Source organism: Lycorma delicatula, chromosome 8, assembly GCF_047948215.1.
Source record: "Lycorma delicatula isolate Av1 chromosome 8, ASM4794821v1, whole genome shotgun sequence".
Taxonomy (NCBI): domain Eukaryota; kingdom Metazoa; phylum Arthropoda; class Insecta; order Hemiptera; family Fulgoridae; genus Lycorma; species Lycorma delicatula.
Window position 1 is genome coordinate 11,788,220 of NC_134462.1, and position 24,366 is coordinate 11,812,585.

A 24,366-nucleotide genomic window follows, 5' to 3' on the forward strand; every position below is an offset into this window, starting at 1 on the left:
GTGCAATGCCACAGTGACTTCGCATTATAACTCTTAATTTCAACAGCTATACCTTTACATAATTTTCTTTAAAGAAAATTGTAATTATGGTTTTTAAAAGTGAAATTTTTACTTCTAATGGTATATGATACATTAATATTTTTAGATATTAAGCTAAGTAGTGATATAAAACCATAGTCTAAGATTCTACATAATACATTGATCGCAACTCCAGCACTTGATGACATAGCTAATGTATGGTGATCGAGGTGGTTAGCAATTCTAGGATTAAGTTTTAACTGCCTTGGGAAAACATTTATTGTAACATATTAGCAGAGGATGCATCTAGCAAAAGATTTTTCTTTTATTCTGAATGGGTGAATAAAAAAAACCATTCTTAAGATTTCATTTTTTTAGAAAACCGTGTATTATGTTTTACTCATTTTCAAAAACTGCAACTGATAAGAATAAAAGAAAGTAGAACTCCTCCTTATTGTATAAAGTTTTCCTTACAATTTATGGTGGCAACATGTTAAAAAAAACTTTTGGAAACACAATATTTGTGAAATATATAACAGGATTTTAATTGGGAAGAGTTTCTTTCCAGCAATATTCAAGAATAAAATTTATAATAAAAAGTATAAAATAATACTAACCTATCAGGAGTCAATGCAGTTCTACCATTTACAGTCCATATTGATATACTAGATTTATGGTTATAACCATGTGGTGTATTGATAACAGGATCCTGAACAGTGCAATATGACACATACTCCTAAACAAAAATATTTATTAACTATTATTTACAACTTTTTTTATAATATAATCAAATATATGTCAATAAGAACATATATTTACATTTTTTATATGAATGGACAATCAGACAAAACACACACTTACAAGGGTAAAGCTTAATTTATGGCCCAGCAAAAAAATTCCACGTAATGAAAGTATTAATTTCAAATACATGTGTTTTTAGACTCTCGACTGATTTTATTAAAAATTCTAATTCTCTGTTTTCCTCTCAAAATGTATGGTATATCCTGAGAGAAAAATTACATTCAAACTCTGCACAGTGAAAAATTTACCAAATTACAGTAAAACTTTCCAACATCGGACACGGCTCGGGAACAACAATCTGTCCGTTATTTAGAAACATCTGCTATTCAGAAAAATGTAAATATAGTATTATGTTCAGTAATTGTACATAAAAAAAAAACATGTTGAATAAAACAACAATTGCGTATTTATTTCACGGAAATTAAAATAAAAATTATTTGCCAATTAAAACAACTTTGAATTAGCTGTTTTCTACTGTTTTTTTCTGAACATAAAACACTGTCCTCTTTGTTCATACGTTAATAAAATAAATAACACTATACTACTGTAACCAATAAAATAGAAAATGAGATTACAGTACTATACTAAAATGGAATAAAAACAACGTACGTAACAAAAATATCAATCAAAACACATATACAAAAAATAATGTAAAAATAAAAATTCAAATATGATACATATAATTCATTTATATATAGATGGTTTAAAATAGCTGCCTAGTTTGGTTTGAAAGTCCTGGTACATATTTTTTTCAATAAGCGACTGTACTTCTGATATTAAAATAACACCTTCTGGTAATCATTTTTGTAACAAATATTGCTTTAATATTCTAACTTCTGTCACTTCCTTACTTGTGATGGTAAATCCAGGTACACTGTCATTCATTTTGGAAGTAATCAAGTCTGAGACAGCAAGATAATGGATGTCAATCGATATCTCCTCTGTGCTGAGCGTGTCATCAATATTCAGGTACTCTTTGTAGTTTCAAAACAGTTCAATAAGTTCTTGTAATTCACTCATCCACAGAATTTTCAAATGGTTCAGTAAGATTATCAATGTCAGAATTGAAGTTAGTTTGTGGAGGTTTAATACCAGCTTTTACAAAACAATTTCTGTCATTATAGTAACCTGCTTTATTGCGATGTGATTTCATAAAACAGGATCCAGCTCACTAATGCTTTTAGAAAGCACATCGGCATCCATAACTTCATTAATTGTTGACAATAAGTGCTGTAACACCTTTTTTCTGTACCGAATTTTAAATTTCTGAATGATCCCCCCGTCGAGCAGTTGATGTAGTGCAGTAGTATTTGGGGAAAGAAATATCAATTTTACATTTCCTACACTAATGTGTTGGGGGGGACTTTTGCATTGTCCAAGAAAAGTTTGATTTTCCTATTTTGTCTTCCCATTCTATGATCAAAACTTAACAATCAGTCCATCATTATGCCCTAGTCATTCAAGTTTTTTAATTTGAATACCATTCAATTTCAAATTAATTTATGTTTACATCATAAGACATTAACATTAACTTTTCCTTCCACTCAGAGTGCAAATTCTCATCTACAGCCCGTACATTTCATCACAAACATTTTTAAATGAAATGTTATGTTAATTCAGAATTTATTTAACCAACCCCCTGATGCTTTAAATTCATCCTAACTGAATTCTTAAGCAATTTCTAGGGCTTTCTCAGACATCAAAGTTCCAGAGATTGGAATAATACTACCACGAGTCCTGCAAACACACTCATAAGTCAAATTGTTAACCGCTAGGCCGGCCATTTTAGGAAATGCACGTTTGTTTAACTGATTGTCTTTTTCAGTCCACAAATTTAAGATATCACTTATGAGTTTTCCCAACATCAAAGCATTTGCCACAAATGTTAATGAATTATAAATATAATTCATTAACATGTTGACCACTGTGACAATTAAATTCAAAAAATAACAACTCAACCACCAAAACACAGTAACAGAAAAACATAAACAACTAATACCAACAGTCGACTTTCATGGGATCCTGCATCATCAGTTGGTACACAATTCTAAAATTACATCAAACAAATAAAAAATTAAATAAATAAAAAAAAAGGTTGTTTGCTGTAACCGATTGTGAAACACAATCATTTTATTATTAAAAATCAATCACCAAAGAAATGACAGCAAAATGATGCAGCGTGCAACATGATAAAAAACTAAACATTTTGGAAAAATCTAAAATTAAAAAATTGTGTACCAACTGATGATGCAGGATCCCACGAAAATAGACTATTGGGATTGGTTGTTTTAGGTTTTTCTTTTACCATGTTTTGGTGGGCAAGTTATTACATATACACATTATATATATAATACATTTACATATAAATGTTTTTTTTTTATGTAAATTCAAATAATTCATCAACATATTGACCACTATGCTAATTAAATTCAACATTAACTGAAACTTAATCACCAAAACACAATATACAGATAAGTAAACTTACCAAATTAACACCAATAATCGATTTTTGCAGGATCCTACATTATCAGTTTGTATTTAATTCTACAACTACATCAAAGCCAATTATTTCTAAACATTTTTAAATTGTCTAAACTATCACTGTTCTATAATTCTGAAACTTTGTTACAGACGAAGACGCAACTCTGCTGCCCAATACTGGAGTGACAAAGAATGTAGCATATCTTATCCTATAAATCAAAATCCTTTTTCACTATTTTCTTTCTGTGTAATATATTCAGAATTCAAATTTAATGTAATAGAATAATGAAAATGTTTGTTTTCCAGAAATGGATGCTGTTCATTCCAGTAATGAGTGGCAGAGTTGTGTGTTCATCCACAACAAAGATTCTATTACAGATTTTTATAAAAGATTATAGAACAGTGATAGTTTAGGCAACTCTAAATTTAAAAGTTATATATATATATATATATATATATATATATATATATATATATATATATACAGATATTGTATTACTAGAGAGTTGTTTACTGTACTGTGACTAACCATCGCACAATCATTTTATCATTAAAGGTCAGTCACCAAAGTGATGCAGCTTGTGCAACATGATAAAAAACTAAAAATTTGGTAAAAATCTGTAATGAAGTGAAGGTAGTAAAAATAATAAATCAAGATAAGCTATACAGTTTATCAGTTGATAAAAATCTTATCTAACAAAAAGCACAAATGAAAACATTTTAATTTTTCTAATAAGATTTCTTAAGAGATTTATTTTCAACATTTTACAACTTAAAGATTAATAAATGTAACTGATTAATGTACATGATAACAAACATTCTGAGCACTTTAATAAGATAAACTTTAACAAATCAATACAAATGTTTTTAACCAGTGAAAACTCAATTTGATTTTAATAGATATATTTTATAAAACCAAATAAATTTATATAAACAATTATTTCAACATAAAAATTAGAAATTTAAGATATAAAAATTAGCAGACGTATAATGCGTACTTTATGACCAATAAATTCGGCAATACTTCCATTAAAACCTTTAAGACCATTATAACACCTAGCTGAATTTGAAAGTGGAATCTGTAGAGCTTCAACTTTACTGGTAACTTTTTCTAATACTTCACGAGTTAAATGTGTAACACTGCCACACTAAAAAAAAAATTAAATACAAATACAAACAATATAAGGTAAAAAAGTGACAAAATTTTAAGAAAACATATAATTAATTTAAGTTTCTGTAACAACTAAATCTCATTTTAGCACTAAAATTAATTCAACATCCAAAAAATGCTGCTAACCAGCACAAGTCAAAATATAGTTTCTATGTTTAGTAGTGCTTACCTTTCTTAGATAAAAGAATGAACCTCAGAAAGGTAGGTAGTACTAAATAAATAAATCTCTTAATACTTTAAAAGTAATACACTGTCGTCAAATCTATTATTTTAGTTTCTTTAATAAGAAAGGCTGCAAAAGATTGGTTGTACCAAGTGCTAGTAAAGTTTTCACACTTTCATTTCCTGCTAGGAAAAATATATGTATTATATGAATTTAGCATTAAAACAAGTCATAATACAATAAAATAATAAGGTAGCATGTCTTTACACTGCAATTTACTGATATGCAACATTTTTTATATTTTACTGAAACTGCACAAAATTTAAATTAAATAACAATGAATGTAGTAATATCACCAATATTACTGTAATTGATTTTGGTGGGGTTCTTACAGCTTTTTCTTACAAAAAAGGGAATTTTTTTAAGCAACTACATCACAGTTTAGAAAGAGATCTTATGGATGCATTATTTGCAAATACTTAATAGTCAAATGCCATTAGATTAATCTTTTGTAAAGTTTAAAATAAATGAAAATTTATTACCATTTTATTTTTTAAATATTTGTTTACATACATTACTATGGGCAAGACAAAATTGTAAATTATCATTTTAGTGATTATGGTGTAGGTTTGACTCTTCAAGAAAATCTTTTTAATTATTTTGGTAGCAATAAACTAAAAAAATTCATGTTCCAACTAAAACAGGAGCTGATAAATAACAGTGATTTTGCTAGTCATACATAATGTCTAACTAGAAATCAAGCAATTACACAAAATCTCGTCCCTTAGCAATTAATTATATAATATAATTATGTTTAATTTACAATAAACTGCAAATAAATAAAAAAAAATATTTTAAGCAAAACTGCATGAGCGATTTTTAAGTAACTAATACTGCACGAATTAAATATTTACACTCATCCACGCAGCGCAACACAATGTTGTAACGGAGAACAAACAGAATTTACCCAAAACCTTATTTTTTAATTTAATACATACTTCACAAATAACATGAAAGTTTGAATGATAAAACTATAGTGTGATCTACCTCTAGGAAAGAATGACAGTTTTGCGTACAATGCGCTTATCACATGACAGAATAGTACGCAAAATATTTACAACGTGTTTTACAGAATACGAGGAACTGCGAAAAGCAAACAGTTTCTTAACCTAAACCACATACAAACACCTATTCTGCACAAACAAAAATATAATGACAGCATAATGAGCAGTTATCATATCTGTACATATTTACTATTTTGTTAATAAGACGCGGATCGATGAAACGTTTCACAACAGTTATTTCCTGACGTAAACAAATTACCTTTGTATGCAATAATAACGTTGGAGTTTCCAGTTCGACATTCGGTAACCTCGGGAGGTCGGATAATTTACCTAATCTACTTCTACTGCCAGTAGCAGGAACACCGCTAAGAATCGAAAACTTCATATTTACAAAATAAAAACTCGCCAAACACAAATTCACAACCACTCACTACTCTAATAACTTCAGTACTGAGAAATGAATGCAAGACTACTACTAGCATCTCTAACGGATGAAGTCGTAACAAGGAACAAACTAACGGTATTAGGGATAAAGACACAAAAATCCGAATTCTGTTAATATCGATCATTATAGTTAAAATGTATTATATAGAGAACTTTTGAATAATTTTCCCAATTTTATCTCATTCGAAGGATTCTTAAACTGGAAATTTCTTGCTAGATAATACTTTAACAATTTGTTTAGCATTATCACAATGCTATCTACAGACTTAAATGATAAATTATATTGAAGAGCCCCGTGGAAACCGCGCTGTGCTTCACCACTTCCAAATCCCTATAAATAAAAAAGTTAAAGTTAATTGTAGCATCACTACTTTTCGTTTAAATAATGTATATTTAATGAAAACATGAGGCAACATGGTCTATATCTAGCAGATGGTATAAAATGTTATTTGTAAGCCTTAATTCATTTTTATAATTGTAGTTAACGATAGTAATTAAAAGTTTCAATTTCAATATTCATGATTCGTCATAATTTAAAAAGTGAATTTTTGAGGTAAATCAACTATATTACACTTTTTTAAAGTTAAAAACTGTTCACATTAAGGCTACCAGCCGCGAAATAGCTATCGGTCTACGTTTAGATTCTCCGGAGAATGCCGTTGGGAGCGCTGAATGTTGTAGTATGATTAGAATAGTGATATTTGCCAAAGGATTTACTCCCGAGTTTCCGTCAAAAGCATAAAGTTTCTAAACCTACGTAGTTACAAAATCCCTTAACACAGTTGCAGGAATATAAACATAACATACAATTTTTGATCTACATAAAGTTCACCTCAATTTACACACTTATACACAACTCCTTTATGCTGTGTACAAGGAATATTTCATTTTTTAGAACCATAATATACGAAATTACAGTTTCACACAAGTACTACTAAACAACATTCACATAAAGATCAGAATGAACCAACACAGTAAATCATTTAGCAGAAACAAATGGATTTACGTTAATAATTGTCATCAAAACAAAAACAGCAGATTCACTTTCACTTACATCAAGAACCTCATTGAAAATTTCATATTTAAAAAAAGCTATTTCAACATTGCATCAGGACCACAAATAAAACACAATGGATTTTACAAAACCAGAAAAAATCTTATAACAAACAATCCAGAAAATTTGACTTACCTGTGATACAAACTTGACTACTCTAACTGTATTAAGTTCTACAGAAGATAAAAATGAGACGCAGCTTTTCACAATGATACAAAGAACATGTAAAAGCAGTTCACTCCACCACTGAATCCACTTTCATAAGCCACACACACGTTACAAATATCAACATGAAAATCTTACATATAAAAAATAAGGGACACAAACTAGATATACTTCAAATCAAACACAGTACAAAATATCCATATAAAACACACTCTAGAATACAATTTTAATCTCATAAAACAAAGAAGGAAAGTCCAAGCAGAACATCACACCCATTCAGCGGTCCTCTCTTTGGCCAAATAAGTAATAAAACTTTCCACCCATTCAGCACAGTTTTTCTAATTAACATGGGGATCAAGAGTTAGTCCGATAATATCAAGCTGACAAATGGTCTCTGTGCGCACAAAGTCATACCTAGCACATTCATATATCACATGATAAGCATCGTCCAACAATTTGCATTGCAGACACATACCAGAGTCCACCAGGCCAAATTTCTGTAGTTTGTTCTGAAAAACACCATGTCCTGAAAGAAATTGCATCACATACTTGTTCTGGTATACCTAAGAGGCAGCCTGCAAATCAACAACATTAGGGAAAAGAGTATAACACCCACACTCTGTCATCCCATCTGGCCTGCCAAAGGGTGACACCATGCTGTTCTATATCCTTTATTTTGTCCGAAGTCAGTTACCCTGATTTCTTAGCAACATAACGCTAATGCCTCTTAGAAGCAATCAAGACTGCAATCACCAAGATCGCCCCCCGTGAAATTGTACAGTAACCTCCCGTTATTCTTAGCAATATAAGGTGTTGGTCCCGTAAAAATATAACACGAGAGCTTTTAAATTTTAGCCTATCTGCCCAAAGAGGCACCACATATAGCATAATTGCCTCACAGATGCCCTTATACAAGATACTCATAGTCTTAAAATTGAGACCCCAATCAGGATTTACCACACATCGAATTCCAAAGAAGGCATTACAGGCCTTCCTTGCAAAGTACTGAAGGTGCCTCTTAAACTGTAATTTTTCATTAATAAACATCGCGGGTACTGTAGCACGTTGACCGACAACTCACAACCAAATGGCCTTTTAGGAGCATCGTCACGGTCTTCTCCAGGCTAAAGTCATTCTATGTTGATGACCCTGTAGTTTGAGTATCCTGCATGCTTGAGTGGCTCAGAATTCAACCCTCCTTCGTGAACCTCCTCAACCAACAGGAGCCTATTGTTAGCATATGAGGTCTGTAAATAAAGTAATGAGACTAGTTTCTTTTGGCAGTCAAAATGGCAACACTGTAAAGTTACTAGTAAATATATGGTTATATGAACAACAGATTTATATTAGATATTAATATTTTTGGTCTACTGTTTGTAATGTAAACAAACATTTTGTGAAAATTTGTTGTGTGTGATACTAATTATTAGTATTAAAAAATTAATTAGTATTATTATTAAAAATGAGTGATATTAATTATGAGCAACATTGTGCAATCAAGTTTTGTGTTAAACTCTATGAGAATGCTACCGAAACTTTTTCAAAATTGAAAAGAGCATATGGAGAGACACTGTCACGAGCCCAAGTTTTTAGGTGATTTAAAGCATTTTCAGATGACTGGGAATCAGTTGTGGACGATCTATGCTCTGGAAGACTGTTAACGTCAAAAAGTGACTACAATGTTAAGTAAATATGATTTGATACAGTATTAATTGTCAGAATAATTGCAGAACAGTTGAATTTGAGCCATAACACAACCATCAAATTTTGAAAAACGAATTGGACTAGAAAAAAGTTTGTGCAAAATTGGTCCCAAAAAATGTCACTGTTGAACAGAAAAATAACAGGGCTGCAACCTCAGCCGCAGAAGTGAATCAAACCCCACCACCCACAATAAGGGACCCAATACACTGCCCTGCAGACAGTCAAATGCTTTATCAAATCACAAAACATAGCAACAGCATTATAGAATTTTTTCTTCAAAAGCAGTTAGAGTGTTATAAGTAAAGCCAAGACTGCCATTTTCTTCTTCAACTTATCACTTCTTAATCCATCCTGAAGACCTGAAAAAATTTGCCTCAAAATATTTTCTAAATTGTTTTTTGTACATTTCCAACAATTTGGCAAGTACAAGTATATTTGAAAACTAAATGCTTTCAGATATCATATCAACAATCTGGCCACAGAATCAGAAAAGTGATTACTTCTGTCAGCATTAGATCTGCCATCACATCACTTTCAGAACGTTCCTTGAATATGCGTTTCTTGAAGGTGCATTATGATTCTGCATTAAATCCAAAAAGCTTTACATGAATGTGCTTCTTCGATGAACTGACAATTTTCCTTAGCCAGTTTCATTCTATTTACAGGAGTTTGTTGTGATGCATGTAGTTTATTTATTTATTTTCATCATTAATTGCAGCTGTACACTTATGACAATGAATTCAATTTTTATGATTATTTTTCTTTTAAAAAGTTGTACTGACTACTAATCATTGAAAAGATCTTAACACGTCGACCATTCCTGAAGTGTGTGGTTAATTGAAACCCTACCATGAAAGAACACTAATATCCACAATCTAGTATTCAAATCCATTTAAACGACTTTACTAGGATTTGAACCTTAGAACTCTCGACTTGCAATGACAAGTTAACCACTAGACTAGCCACAGTGGACTAATGCCCTGACCTTGGTCTCTGGTACAAGGCAAGTGATAATGGCTGGTTGAATTCACAGAGCGAGTAGCTCCATTACTTGGTTGCTCTAACTGAAGCTAAACATTACATAAATGGATGGAGTCTTAATAAATACTAGTATTATCATGAAATTATATGGTGTAGTAAAGAATTAGTAGTACCTTAATATTTTACCATTTGGCAACACAGCTTTACATTCATCGCCACGGTCCATCGAGCAGCTGAGAAAATCGGTCGATCTGGTAGTCTGAAGAAATAGGATGCAGCATGAAGTGAAGAGTTGATGAGATGTGGAAAGTAATCTGGTAATCTGTATTATTTCTAGTCTCATTTTTATTTATAGTTTGCAAATTTTTGTAGTGAGGAAGATAACGTTCATTTCACACTTTGATCTTGATCGCACTTTAATTTCACACTTTATTTACACCAATCACTTATTTCCCCCACAATTTCAAAATATGTGAAAGATAAAATAATTACACACTAAAAACCAGGGTCAGTTCACGCCTTTTTAATATCCAAGGCAAATATATTACATATAAAAATGATTAAATTCTGAAGTAATTTGGATTACTGTGTTATGCTAGATGGATTTTTTCACATTCTACAGGATTTTACCACAAAAAAATGGTTAATTTTGCAGGTTAATTTTTTTAATAAAAAAATTAGCGAATAAAGTGAAATAATTTATTATGGCACCTCTAAAATCAGCTGACCCTGGTTTGAAAAAATTAAACTACCATGCAAGCATGCATCTTCTCTGAAGCAGGTGGCTGAACGCTGATTGGGGAAAGCAAAGGGGTATTTAAAATTTAAAATATTTCAAAAAGAAAAAAATAAAATTTTTAGAACTGTAATTAGATATAAAAATGCTCTAACCTTCAATTTGATTAACACCTACCAAAATAATTTAAGAAAAAGCTTATGTAAAATAATAAATATCAAATAAAATAAATATATATATAAAAATAAACAGATTATATCCTACATGAACCAGATTTAAAAGCTGCATTTAATTAAGAAATTGCCTCTATATATTTACTTATTTTTTTAATTTCTTGAACATATTTAAATTATTAATTTTATCAATGAAATGAATAAAGTTTAAATAATTTATAAAAAAGGAAATTTAAAAAACCCACTCATTAATATTTCAAATAAAATTTTATAAAACAATTTAAACTACACAAAGGAATTTTTATGTGATTAAATTAAAATTAAAATTATAAAATTTAATTTTTTATGAATTTAAATTGATTTATAAGGAGGACTTCAGCCACTGGTAGCGAAGTGATGAGCTGAAAAGACAAAGAAACATACAAAAAAAACATAGAATAATTATAAATAAAATATTTCTAACATTATCATATTTATATGATAAATACCCCCAACCAAAACCCGATACCAGGATGATGAAATACGGTCGCGACGCGGTACGAATGCTTTATGTACCCTGCGCTGTACTATTCATTGCATACAACATAGATATTTACAATTTCAATATGTAATCAAGAACTATAATTAAAAATAATTGTACATCATATTTGGTACATGATAAGCTAATATGTGAATAATACACCCTGATCTGTGCAAGAGCATATCAGATTTGCCACATGTTGAACAAAAATCTAAAATGATCTGTGTGTTTTTACAGTTACATAATTTGAAGCTGTATTTCTAAAAATGAAACCGAATTAGAAGACTGAACTAGGGAAATATTAACCAGAAGATTTAATTTCAATAGAAAAATGTTATGGATTTGAAGAAACATAACTTAGGGATTTTTCTATTATTTTCAATATTAAAAATAGAAGATTTTTCAAAGAAATCAACTACTCAGAGAGTATTTAATAATAATGAATTTACTTGTATTTTACATATTTCTTTTTTTCCCTTTTGTACCTGTGCAGGTGTATGCATTACTATCCAGACCTCTTAACTACCCCTTTTAAGATTCTCTTAAGATTGCATTTTCACAGCATAATTTGGCCAATCCTGGTTGGAATTAAAGTCTATAATTTATATTATTGAAAAAAAAGGTAAGTTGCTAATCATAGCAAATGGAATCAAGTTGTGATTGATGACAATGCAAGTGAAAAGGGGGTATTAAATAATGCAAATACTAAATGTAATATTGAAGTTACTTTTATCTGTAAGATTATAGAAAAAAAATAAATTTTATTATTCAGTAATCCATAAGGAGGTCTTTTTTCATCAACAGTATGAAATATAATAACAAAGAAATTCAATATGTGAACAGTGGGAGGTGCAGAATGATTAATAGCAGGCGACAGGTACTGATTAAATTACAAATTCTAATCTTGTATAAGAAAGAGAATGTGCTTGATTTCAGTTTTACATGGTTTTGGAAAATGGTTTTAAAAAAATGTACATTATAGAAATAAACTAATAATTTCAGTGGATAACCACCAGACAGCATATTGGCATATACTACTCTAGAGGACTAAAACCAGGGGGTTTATATATATAGTTTGCTCATACGAAAGGTTTAATGTAGTGTATTTTTAGGTTGTAAAAATTATCAACAGTAATACTGACGGGTTCCTGATGGATATACTCTAATAGTTCCTTGATGGTTCTCCAGTATACTTTCAAATACTGTTTGATGGTGTCAAAAATAGATTTATGTAATGTTATATGGTTAGGGTGAAAAGTTTTTTTTAAATGAATGCCAAAAAACCGATTGTGTTCTATTCTTAAATTTGTTTATATGTAGATAATCAAAGGGACATTTTAAAATTAATTTTGTTGTTAAATATGCTTATTTATTTAAGAAATTACTTAGGATAATTATAAAATAAAAGCGAATCCACAAAGAAAATAAGATGCGAGGCTGTTTTACATAAACAGATCAAATACGATTGAAAAAAGCCCTATACTATGAATTAGCAAATCAAAATTTATCCTTATTTAAAAATAATAAATTTAAACAAAACTGGAGAAATTTTATAAACAGCCTGTTAAGTGGTTTATATACCCTGTTCCTTAAAATTAATTATATTATAATTTAACCTCTTTGAAGACACAGTTATAATTTAATAATTGATAATGGATTTATATTACATTTAAATTTAGATATTCAACTCAAATACAGCAGAATGAATGATATACATAAAATACCCATCAACTAAACTTAAATTAGTGTAATTAATGTTAGTAAGTTAGTAAAACAATTTTTTATGATAAAACAGTTATATTTCTAAGCTACATAAAAAGAACATGCAATTACAAGCCGCATGAAATTACTAGCTACCTAACAAGTACATGCAATTACAAGGTACCTAATTATTTTATGTATATTATTAAAATTACTGTATATGAGCCAACAAAACCGTGTAAACATAATTTGTATACAAAATATACATAGTAAAAACATTTATCTCTCTCCAAAGAGGTTAAATTTAAATATTTAATTAAAAGGTTAGGAAACTAATGCTTATTAATATTTTTGAAAAAATTGTATTGTTTGCATTACATTAAAAAACAGAGAATTCACATAAAGAACAAGATTATAGTGTACTACTTGTTATTATGAAAATAAATGGAACCTTTACAGTATGTGGTCATTTGACTATTTTCGTAAAGGTATGAATATAAACTGGGATTGTATTTTTCTTCCAGTATGCAGTTTTGTAAACGGCTATACATAATTAAATAAATTCAGTAAAATAATTGTAACTGAAGAGAAAAAGCAGAGTAAAAAGTTGTAAATGATTTCAATGAAGAAATTATTTGAAATAATTGGCTAACTTTTTGATATGAATGTAGTGACAAAGGAGGTATAGGACATTAGTACCTTAACCACCAAAGTACCTAATCAAACAAAGTTGAGAATTACATAAAAAATATATTAAAGCGTAGACTAAATTCATTTAGAAGAAAAGTGAGTAATTAAAAAAAATTATGTCCTTATTTTTTTTTCTACCTAGTCATCTGTATAATCAGAATAAATGAAAACTAATGATAGCAAATGGAATCAAGTTGTGATTGATGACAATGCAAGTGAAAAGGGGATATTAAATAATGCAAATACTAAATGTAATATTGAAGTTACCTTTATCTGTAGGATTATAGAAAAAAATTAAATTTTATTATTCAGTAATCCATAAGGAGGTCTAAAATTTTTAAATAAAAAATTTGCACCTGCTTGAAAATAATTAAAAAATATGATAAAACCTTTTTGATTGTATTACAATATTCAGAAATTTGTGTGCCGGTTGGCAATTCACTACAAACGGTAATGGATCAAATGAAAATGGATTAGAACAAGTATTACTTGGATTTGAATATTCTGTTTTTATTTATTAGTGAGCTGAAAAAAATTAAAATAAATTTAGCTAAAACAGGTTTGGTTGATTACACAATAAAACAGCTTTACAAAAGATTTATTTTTCAGGTTACAATTGAGAGACCCAGAAATGAATGCAGTTAACTACAACTGACGTCCAGAAAAAATTTAGAAATATGGGAAACAAAAATAAATTTTAAATTATCTTTAATCAAGATAAAAGATAATTTCTTATTATTATAAACTCTTGAGAAATAAAGGAAGAATACCTCTGCAATAATGGAAAATATTTGTAGAAGTGATAATTTGCTTTTATTTAATTTCTATAATTTTCTAGAGAATTACAGAAAAAAGAAATTGAACTACATAGATGTGAAAATGTGAGGATGTCCAATAAGATTTGGTTCAATGATTTTGTATGAAAGAAGATTAAGATTGTTCAGGTGGGGAAATAACACAATTAGTATGATCTGAAAAAACTAAAAAAGAATAAGAGTATTTTAAATATGATACATAGCTGCACATTATTGTTTTTTAATTCAAACTACAGTCTTATCTTAATACAGTTTCTAAAAAATATTTCCTAATAATTAAAGTGTTTGATACATCAAACAATAAAATTTGATAGTTCCTGCAAGATATTCATCGTACTAAGGTATTGTACTTCTTTTCAGTAGACATTAAAGGTAGCCAAGCGCAAGAAAAAACATGTCTATTCAGTGCATATATTACACTTAACTATTTATACAAGTAATGTATCCAGATGTAATATAAAAATTAGGCAATTCTTATAAAATTATTGAAAATATATACATTTTATAGCATTTTCTTGAATAAAGTTCATTTTAGTTCCTACATAAAATTCATCAGTAATTAATTTTATAAAAATTTTGCCATGTTGATGTATCAATTTCAAAAAAATATTACATCACCCCTTTTTTTTGAATAAAACAAATTTTGTAAAATGGAATATTATTATTTATCTAAAATAGATTTTAAATTAAAAACAAAATTTCATGTAAAAAAGATCATCATATAAACTGTAGCAACGTGCTTTAAAAAAATCTTCGTTAAATTTTAATTTTCATTAAACTGTAATTAAGAAAAAAAATAAAACTATGTTGTATGCAATAAAATAAATGTTCCTCACTTTAAAATAATGTCCTAAATTATGTGGTTATCCTGTCTAGAAGATTGTTCCAGTTACCACATGAAATAGATATACACAGTTCAACGATTTCGACGACACTGTCTTTTACTTCGTATGAGGTTAGAAGATTGAAAAACAAGTTAATTACCTTTCTGCGTTTCTGATTGGTCAATCATATCGGAGTGTTTCGTTACAGACCCGAGCGACTCCCTCGTGACATATCTTATCCGTCCAACGTTAAAATTTTGACAAACAACTATGTTTGTTATAAGAATGGAAAAACAAGTTAATTACTTTTCTGTGTTTCTGATTTGATTTTCAGTTGTTTAATCGTTCTAATGAATCCCTCCTGATGTAACTTAGTAATCTTCAATATATATAATCGCTTTAAAATATATATTTGAATTTAAAATAAAAGAAGGAAGCAATTTCAAAACCTTTTTTTAACTTTTACCTGTATTAAAATATTTAATAAAACAAATTACGTCATCACAATTGCCGATGTAGTCGAAAATTAACAGACTTTTTTTTCAATAGTAATTTATAGAACTGAACTTTTGTTATTATGTTCGGTACTTTCGTTATATGCCACCCAAAAATTGTTTACTAAATCACTCAAAAATAATTACCATGTTAAAAACCAATTTTAAGTCGAGAAAAAATTGAAAAAATTTTGTCAACAAATTTTTTCGATTTTTTCTATATATTTTTTTAAAATTATCGTAACGTAAAATTATAATTTTACATTTAGACCGTATATTGTAACAATCGGAGGGGCTCTGCCAACCCCCCCAAACCCTCCTGAACAATCATATTTCCCTGATTTTGGGCATAAAAATAATTTTAAAATGAAAAAATATTATTTTCCCCGCTAATCAAGTTTAAACATCTTAGTAACTCATTCAATATAACAATTTATATTTATTTATTTTATAAATATAATTTAATCAAACTTAACCTACGCTCGCTTCGCTCGCTAACCTTGCCTAATTAACACAGTAATGTTTTGAGTATTTAAATAATAAATTGCTGATGATATAGTAATTCTAGCCGAGAGTAAAAAGGATTTAGAAGAAACAATGAACGGCATAGATGAAGTCCTACGCAAGAACTATCGCATGAAAATAAACAAGAACAAAACAAAAGTAATGAAATGTAGTAGAAATAACAAAGATGGACCACTGAATGTGAAAATAGGAGGAGAAAAGATTATGGAGGTAGAAGAATTTTGCTATTTAGGAAGTAGAATTACTAAAGATAGACGAAGCAGGAGCGATATAAAATGCCGAATAGCACAAGCTAAACGAGCCTTCAGTAAGAAATATAATTTGTTTACGTTTTTTTTTTGTCTTCAGTCATTTGACTGGTTTGATGCAGCTCTCCAAGATTCCCTATCTAGTGCTAGTCGTTTCATTTCAGTATACTTTCTACATCCTACATCCCTAACAATCTGTTTTACATATTCCAAACGTGGCCTGTCTACACAATTTTTCCCTTCTACCTGTCCTTCCAATATTAAAGCAACTATTCCAGGATGCCTTAGAATGTGATCTAAGTATGTGGTCTGTCTCTTCTTTTAACTATATTTTTCTAAACGCTTCTTTCTTCATCTATTTGCCGCAATACCTCTTCATTTGTCACTTTATTCACCCATCTGATTTTTAACATTCTCCTATAGCACCGCATTTCAAAAGCTTCTAATCTTTTCTTCTCAGATACTCCGATCGTCCAAGTTTCTCTTTCATATAAAGCGACACTCCAAACATACACTTTCAAAAATCTTTTCCTAACATTTAAATTAATTTTTGATGTAAACAAATTATGTTTCTTACTGAAGGCTCGTTTAGCTTGTGCTAGTCGGCATTTTATATCGCTCCTGCTTCGTTCATCTTTAGTAATTCTACTTCCAAATAACAAAGTTCTTCTACCCCCATAATCTTTTCTCCTCCTATTTTCACTTTCAGAGGTCCATCTTTGTTATTTCTACTACATTTCGTTACTTTTGTTTTGTTCTTGTTTATTTTCATGTGATAGTTCTTGCGTAGGACTTCATCTATGGTCTCTGTATTTGAACCCTAATTTTTTTAAAATGCTGAACATTTTATTCCAGTCTACGTTATCGAATTCCTTTTCTAGGTCTATAAACGCCAAGTATGTTGGTTTGTTTTTCTTTAATCTTCCTTCTACTATTAATCTGAGGCATAAAATTGCTTCTCTTGTCCCTATACTTTTCCTGAAACCAAATTGGTCTTCTCCTAACACTTCCTCCGCTCTCCTCTCAATTCTTCTGTATAGAATTCTAGTTAAGATTTTTGATGCATGACTAGTTAAACTAATTGTTCTGTATTCTTCACATTTATCTGCCCCTGCTTTCTTTGGTATCATTACTATAACACTTTTTTTGAAGTCTGACGGAAATTCCCCTTTTTCATAAATATTACACACCAGTTTGTATAATCTATCAATCGCTTTCTCACCTGCACTACGCAATAATTCTACAGGTATTCCGTCTATTCCAGAAGCCTTTCTGCCATTTAAATCTCTTGGGCTATTTTTACCTCTTGGGTAAAAATATTTATTTTGAATGATGAATATAGATATAATGAAAGTTAAATAAGAATTCTAACTCCAGAAATTGATACTAACGAATCAGGATTTTCCGCTAGTGATCGGTACATTCTGGTGCCTACATTTTGGTTAGAGTTCATTACTTTATGAACATAAATAAATAAAAAGTATGTAAAAAAAAAATGTTTACACTCTTAAATTATAAACGCACTAAAATATAAAAAATAATTTTTGGACGGTATCTCAGAATGGATTTGACAACAAGACTTGATGCAGATATCTAAGATTATGTGAAAGTCATAGCTTCTAATCAAAAATTTGATGTTTTTGCCAATCTTTTCTTATGCGTGTTTCAACCCCACTCTTTAAGCCATTCATCACGCACAAAAAAAATTGTGAAAAACATCAAATTTTGAATCTGAAGCTATGATTTTCACATAATCTTGAATATCACCATCAAACCTTGTCAAATCCATTCTGAGATACCGTTCTTTTAGTGCGTTTAATTTAAGAGTGGTGTTTTTAAAATATTTTTTATTTTCTACTTTTTAGTCTTTATAAGTTTATACTTTACAGCTTCGCTAGCGCACAGGCTTGAAAATATTATTATCTGACGGGAACCGATGAGAACGGATGGAATTGTCGTCCAGGGGGGTTGAGAACATTTTTCAGAGCGCTAGGACCGGTTTTAACCGGACCTAAAATTCGGATCCGGTTAAAAAGTACTAATTTTTCCCAAAACTTCAATATAAATATATATATATATACATATAATATATAAGAAGTATCCACCTGACCACTACGGGACAAGTACTAATGAATCGGGATTTTCCGCTAGTGGTCGGTATTTTCCGGTAACATAAGCGGGACACACAGACCCACATACAAATGCTCTTTACTACGATAGCATAGAGTAAACAATAAATTTTACTGCTCGATCTTTAATCGATCGAGCAATCGATTAAAGATACTCGGTTTCGAAATTGAGTACATATAATAACGATCAAAATAAAATTTAATTTATCTAAAACATCGACCTAGATGAGCTCGATTATAGACTGTTTGAACACAGATCACAGTACTTGGTAATGGTTAAAAGCACTTAACATAACCAAGAAATTCCCTTTCGGCACTCCCGAAGTAGATTTCACCGGCGCTAAGTAGGGGATAAAAAGATTTCCCCCTTAAAGTTAAGAAAAACTTCAAATTTACTCAATACGACAATGGTTGCATGTTTAGCATATGCCAAGATACGCATGATGGCATACGCCATCTTCTTACAATTCCAGCAATATTCTGGTCATTCCTTGACGTAAGGGTTGGTCATATCAAAACGTTTTACGTAATGTTTGGAGAACTAACGACCACTTTAAATCGATTCGATACTGTGCCTATTACGGAAGGAATGATTTTTTTTTGTCTTCGAACTCCATTTCTTCCACGCTTGGGTCAATGGTTGGTGATATCAAAAAACTTTACTTAAATAAATTCTAGATATAAATAATATCAATTTTATATCACTAAGTGCGTTGTAATGGTAGGTCTGTAATACAATTTTAGCTAAGGACAATCAACAAAGAAATATTTTAATAAAAATAGCAAGAACGGAAGAAAAAATTAAAGACGTGAATTTAAGGTTCAACTTTTCATTTAATGAATTTATTTCAGTGTAAAATTTCTTATACATTTCCAATCGGTTAGAAAATTTATAAAGTCCTTTATTTTAATTTGTACCCTCAAATATACGAATATATACAAAATAAATTGTGGGGAGAGGGTCGAATCATATTATTATTTCTACGGCATTAGGGTATACTTTGGTTTACTACAGTTTGTTTTGTTATTATTTTTTTACAGCGAAAAGTAAATTCCTTGTGATATGATAAAATAATTTGAAATTGCAGAAAGAGATCTTATTTAAATTTTCACAAGAGTTTCGCATTCTTGACACAATTATATTGAATTGCGTTAAAAATAAGGTAAATTTTCGTCGTTTTTTTTCCCCTACATCCCTGGGCCGGACATCCAATTAAGTATACTCGGCCCAGAGACGTGTCTTTTGACTCTAAGGCGGTCTTCCCCCCCACCAGTTTTACACCCGGCACGGCAGGTCAACCGCCCCGGTACTAGATCTTTTCTTGCCTGCCTCTAATTCCCGCCGACGAGGGCAAAGCCCGGCTATGCCGTTACCCACCCTCGCCGACAGAAACCGGGTCTCGGTCTTTATGCCATTTGCCTCAAACCAGCGCGACCAGCACAAGGAGCGCGCGCACCCCCAAAACCAGCCACGCCGGGTCTAGGTCTTTTAATTTTATCCCCGCGAAATCTCCCCGGAGTCCCCGTCCCCTCACCGAAACCTGCACGCCAGGGCATACAGGCTCTCAGAGACGGGGATGTCCACCTATCCCTATTGACAATTGAACCTAACGATTCCTTCGTCGCGCCTCCTCTTCCTTAGTGCGAAGAACCGTACCGGCGAAATTGTTAAAACCGTTCCCGTTCTGCTCCCTCCTTAGCGACCACTCTAGTATGTTATTCGCGTTCAGGTTATTGACTGTTATGAATTGTCTGTATTGTGCCCATCTTCGGCATTCGAACATCGTATGCTCTGCGTCGTCCACCTCCCGGCAGTAGTCGCAGTTGGGTGTGTCTCTCTTGCCGAATGTTTTTAAATAGTAACCAAAACATCCATGACCCGACATCATCTGTATTATGTAAAAGTTAACCTCGCCATGTTGGCGATCCAGCCATGCGTCCAAATCACTTATTAACCTTCTGGTCCAGGCCGCAGCGTTAGTCTCTGCCCGTACTTCCTTCCACCACTGTCGGGTCATCGCCTCGGTCTCAGCTCTACTACACCCTTCCGCTCTCGCTTTCCTGCTCTTGATCTGAAGTTCTATCGGCGGGATCGACGCAAGCACACATATAGCTTCATATGATAGAGTACGATACTCTGCCACCACTCCCAACAATGCCGTTCTGTGCATTCTTCGCAGTCTATCCTTGTTTCTTTGTATCCTGATTGCATCAGCCCAAACCGGCGCCGCAGACACCGCCGCCGACGCAATCAGTTTCCGTTTGGAGGCCCTCGGTACTGTGTGTTCTACGAATAATCTCCTGATGGCTTTTATGGTGAGCCCTACTTTTTTGCACACATTTTCTATATGCCCACCAAATTTGAGACTTTTATCTATTGTCACCCCTAGGTATTTTGTATCCTTGACCTCAGTTATAACCTCTCCACGGATCACGACCCGAACGCCGCGCAGTCTTCTCCTACCCGTGAAGAGGATACACTTGCTTTTTGCCGGGGACACCTCCATGTTGTTGTTTATTAACCGGTTGTCTATGAGTTGGAGGGAGCGATTTGCTTTATCCTCTGCATCACCGATTACCTTATCTTCCACCAATAGTGCAATGTCGTCAGCGTAAGTGACTACGCTGACTCCTTCCGGATAAGGTAACCGGAGCACCCGGTCGTAAAAGATGTTCCATAACAAGGGGCCTAACACAGACCCCTGTGGAACTCCACCGAAGACCGGAAATCTCACCACCCCCTCCAAAGTGCGAACCTCCGTCAATCTATCAGACAGGTAGCAGTCAACCTGGTTTAGCAAGTGGTCACTAACATTCATTTCTCTGAGCGCCGCTACAATGGCCGTCCACGGTACCGAGCCAAACGCATTTTTGATATCTAACTGGACCATCAACGGGATCCTTCTGGTCCTCCAAGTACCGCTCCGTACCTCTGCCGCCCAGCTAACCACCCTGTTTATCGCATCCAGAGTCGAACGGCCCTTACGGAATCCATATTGCTCCAAATGTAGGCTTCCGTTTAGGTCCAGCTCCTCTTGGATCCTGGTAGCAAGAAGTCTCTCAGCAGCCTTACCGATATTATTTATGAGGCTGATAGGACGGTACTCGCAAACGCCTGGGTTTGTATTCGGTTTGGGAAGAAACACCGTTCTGACCTCCTTCCAGCATTGAGGGAAAGTGCGGTGTTGCAGCCCATAACTCAAAATGTCCGTCATCTCCCAAGGTACTATTCTGGCCAGGCCTTTAATGACCGCTGCCGGAACTCCATCTGGGCCCGGACTCTTCTTGTTATTTAACTTGTTAATTGCGGCAATCACCTCATCCTGTGCGAACCTGCCACGTTCGCACAAGACTGCCTCCCGTCTTATCTCCTCCTCCCGTGGGAAAAGTACGGACATCTGGCGCGCCGCTTCGTCCTCGTTCAGCGCAGGCACTCGCCTCCCCCAATCGCTTCATTACTATTTGGAAGGCTCGCCCCCATGGGTCAGCGTCGAGCTCACCACACAGTTCCCTCCACTTAGATCTCTTGGCGTTCTTAATCAGGTAGTTCAACGTTTTCCGGGCCGTCCTATAGGCCTCCATAGTTTCTTCAATCTGAGCCTCAGATCCCTGTCTAGCTCGTAATCTTTGGGCCGTTCGTTTATTTCGCTGAAGTATGATTGTTTGTTCGGCGATCTCCTGGTTCCACCAGTACACAGGGTGGTATCTATGCTCCGTTTCCGGTATGCTGGAAATTTCGTTTGAGATTATTTCTTGGAGTACCTCCGGATCCAACCTTCTGCCGTCGGAGATTTTTCGTGCCGCTCTCTCCACAATTATGTTCACCTGTCTGCTAGTGAGTCTTCTTGCCGGGTTCCGTACAGCAGGGGTCGCCGAACAGACGTGTATTATCAAGGAGACCGCAAGGTGATCACTCCCGGTCTCCTCTTCCAAAACTCGGAATTCGGTTCTATCAGTGACCGTTCTCCCATCCACGATCACCAGATCGAGGATGGATTCATGGCCCCTCGCCCGATAAGTCGGAGTTCCGTCGTTCAGGCATGTGGTACCGGTAGCTGCAAGGAAGTCCTCCAGGACACTTCCTCTGTTATTCGTGATCCCAGCGCCCGCCGCCACTGTCCTACGGTTGAAGTCCCCCAAAATAATAGCTCTCTTGGGGGACTGCATAACCAAGCGTTGCAACTGTGTCATCCGGTGTTGGTACTCTTCAACGGACACATTAGGGCTAATGTAGACACCGTACATAATATGCTCTTCCAGTTCCACGGCTACCACACCCTGCGCTCTGTGATACAGACCAAAGTCCCTAATGCCTGTTGCTCGCTTCATCGCGACATCCCCCGCCATATCAGACATCCACTGCGAGTGAGCGGCCGCGAGGACATTTGGCTCGGTAGCCACAATAAAATCAAAACACCCACGGTTGGCAATCTCCTCCACCAGATAATTGGAGAGGAGACTGCGGTTGTGATTCGATAACAGGATCCTTAACATGTCTTACAACAATCGGAGCTGCCCGACCTGTGCGTCGAGCTCTTACAGTCTAGGCACCTAGTGGCCTCTCGACATTCTCGAATAAGGTGCCCCGCACCGCCACAGTTGTAGCATAAGCAACCACACGGTCAGGACCCTTGCAATTTCTGCTACCGTGCCCAGTAGCCCAGCATCGATGGCAGCGCTCATTTTGTGTTCTGATATACGTCCGACAGTGGACCCACCCCACCCGAAGCCTGGAGGCAACCAGCTTGGTCGCCCCTCTGTGAGTAGTGATGACCGTAGCATTTTTGTTTCTCCATATGCACCTCTTACAGATGTTATTCTATAGCTTTCCTCTTTTCCAAGGACCCTGTCTAGCGCCTCCTTTATTTCGTTTTCCGTGGTGTCATACTCCAGATCTTTAATATGCACCACGGTTCTTCTGTCGCCTCTCGTACGAAGATCCACCTGTAGGTCTGCCGCTCGGTTTCTTAACATATTAGTAAATTCGCCGGCCTTTTTGGTTCCTTGGATTCGAACCTCCACTTCCTGGTTGCGGCCCTTTCTAATTGAGAGGACTTCTCCTGCTTCCTCCCTGGAGACTCTGTCCTTGACTGTTTTTAAGAGGTCAGCATACGTCTTCCCAGGTGCTCTCACCACCACTGTCTTACTCTCCGTCACCGGTGGGGCGGCCCTACGCACAGAAGCCGATCGCGATCTGGCTCGTGTTTGATCCCCCAAATTAGGATGGATCATTTTTGGAGGCGATTTTTTCTCCCGTGACAGGTAAATAACTATTTTCCTTATAAATATACCCTCCGGTCCAGGCGGTATGACGAATACCACTTCCTCGGGTTTACTGACGACCCTCCTCATGGCCTTAATCACTTGCGCTGCGGCTGCCTTTTCTCCTTCTTCGGTGCTGTACACCACCGTGTACCTTGTACCCCTCGAGGTAACACAGTTATCCTCCAACACGGTGGAGTCCT

At 33.5% G+C, this 24,366-nt stretch overlaps 1 protein-coding gene across 2 annotated transcripts in view; it reads right to left on the minus strand.

The window, feature by feature from the left end:
- LOC142329447 (queuine tRNA-ribosyltransferase accessory subunit 2) overlaps positions 1–6,181 on the minus strand; it is a 31,599-nt gene extending 25,418 nt beyond the window's left edge. The window contains exons 1-3 of one of the 2 annotated variants that reach the window (XM_075374086.1): positions 5,958–6,181; positions 4,299–4,448; positions 636–754 (exon numbers count right to left, since the gene is read on the minus strand). In XM_075374086.1, the coding sequence (XP_075230201.1) occupies positions 636–754; positions 4,299–4,448; positions 5,958–6,083 (395 nt within the window). In that variant the 5' untranslated portion in view covers positions 6,084–6,181. Of the gene's footprint in view, positions 1–635; positions 755–4,298; positions 4,449–5,548; positions 5,659–5,957 lie in introns of those variants that run through there. The other variant, XM_075374087.1, reaches the window with a different exon arrangement.
- Between the last annotated feature and the right edge of the window lie 18,185 nt (positions 6,182–24,366).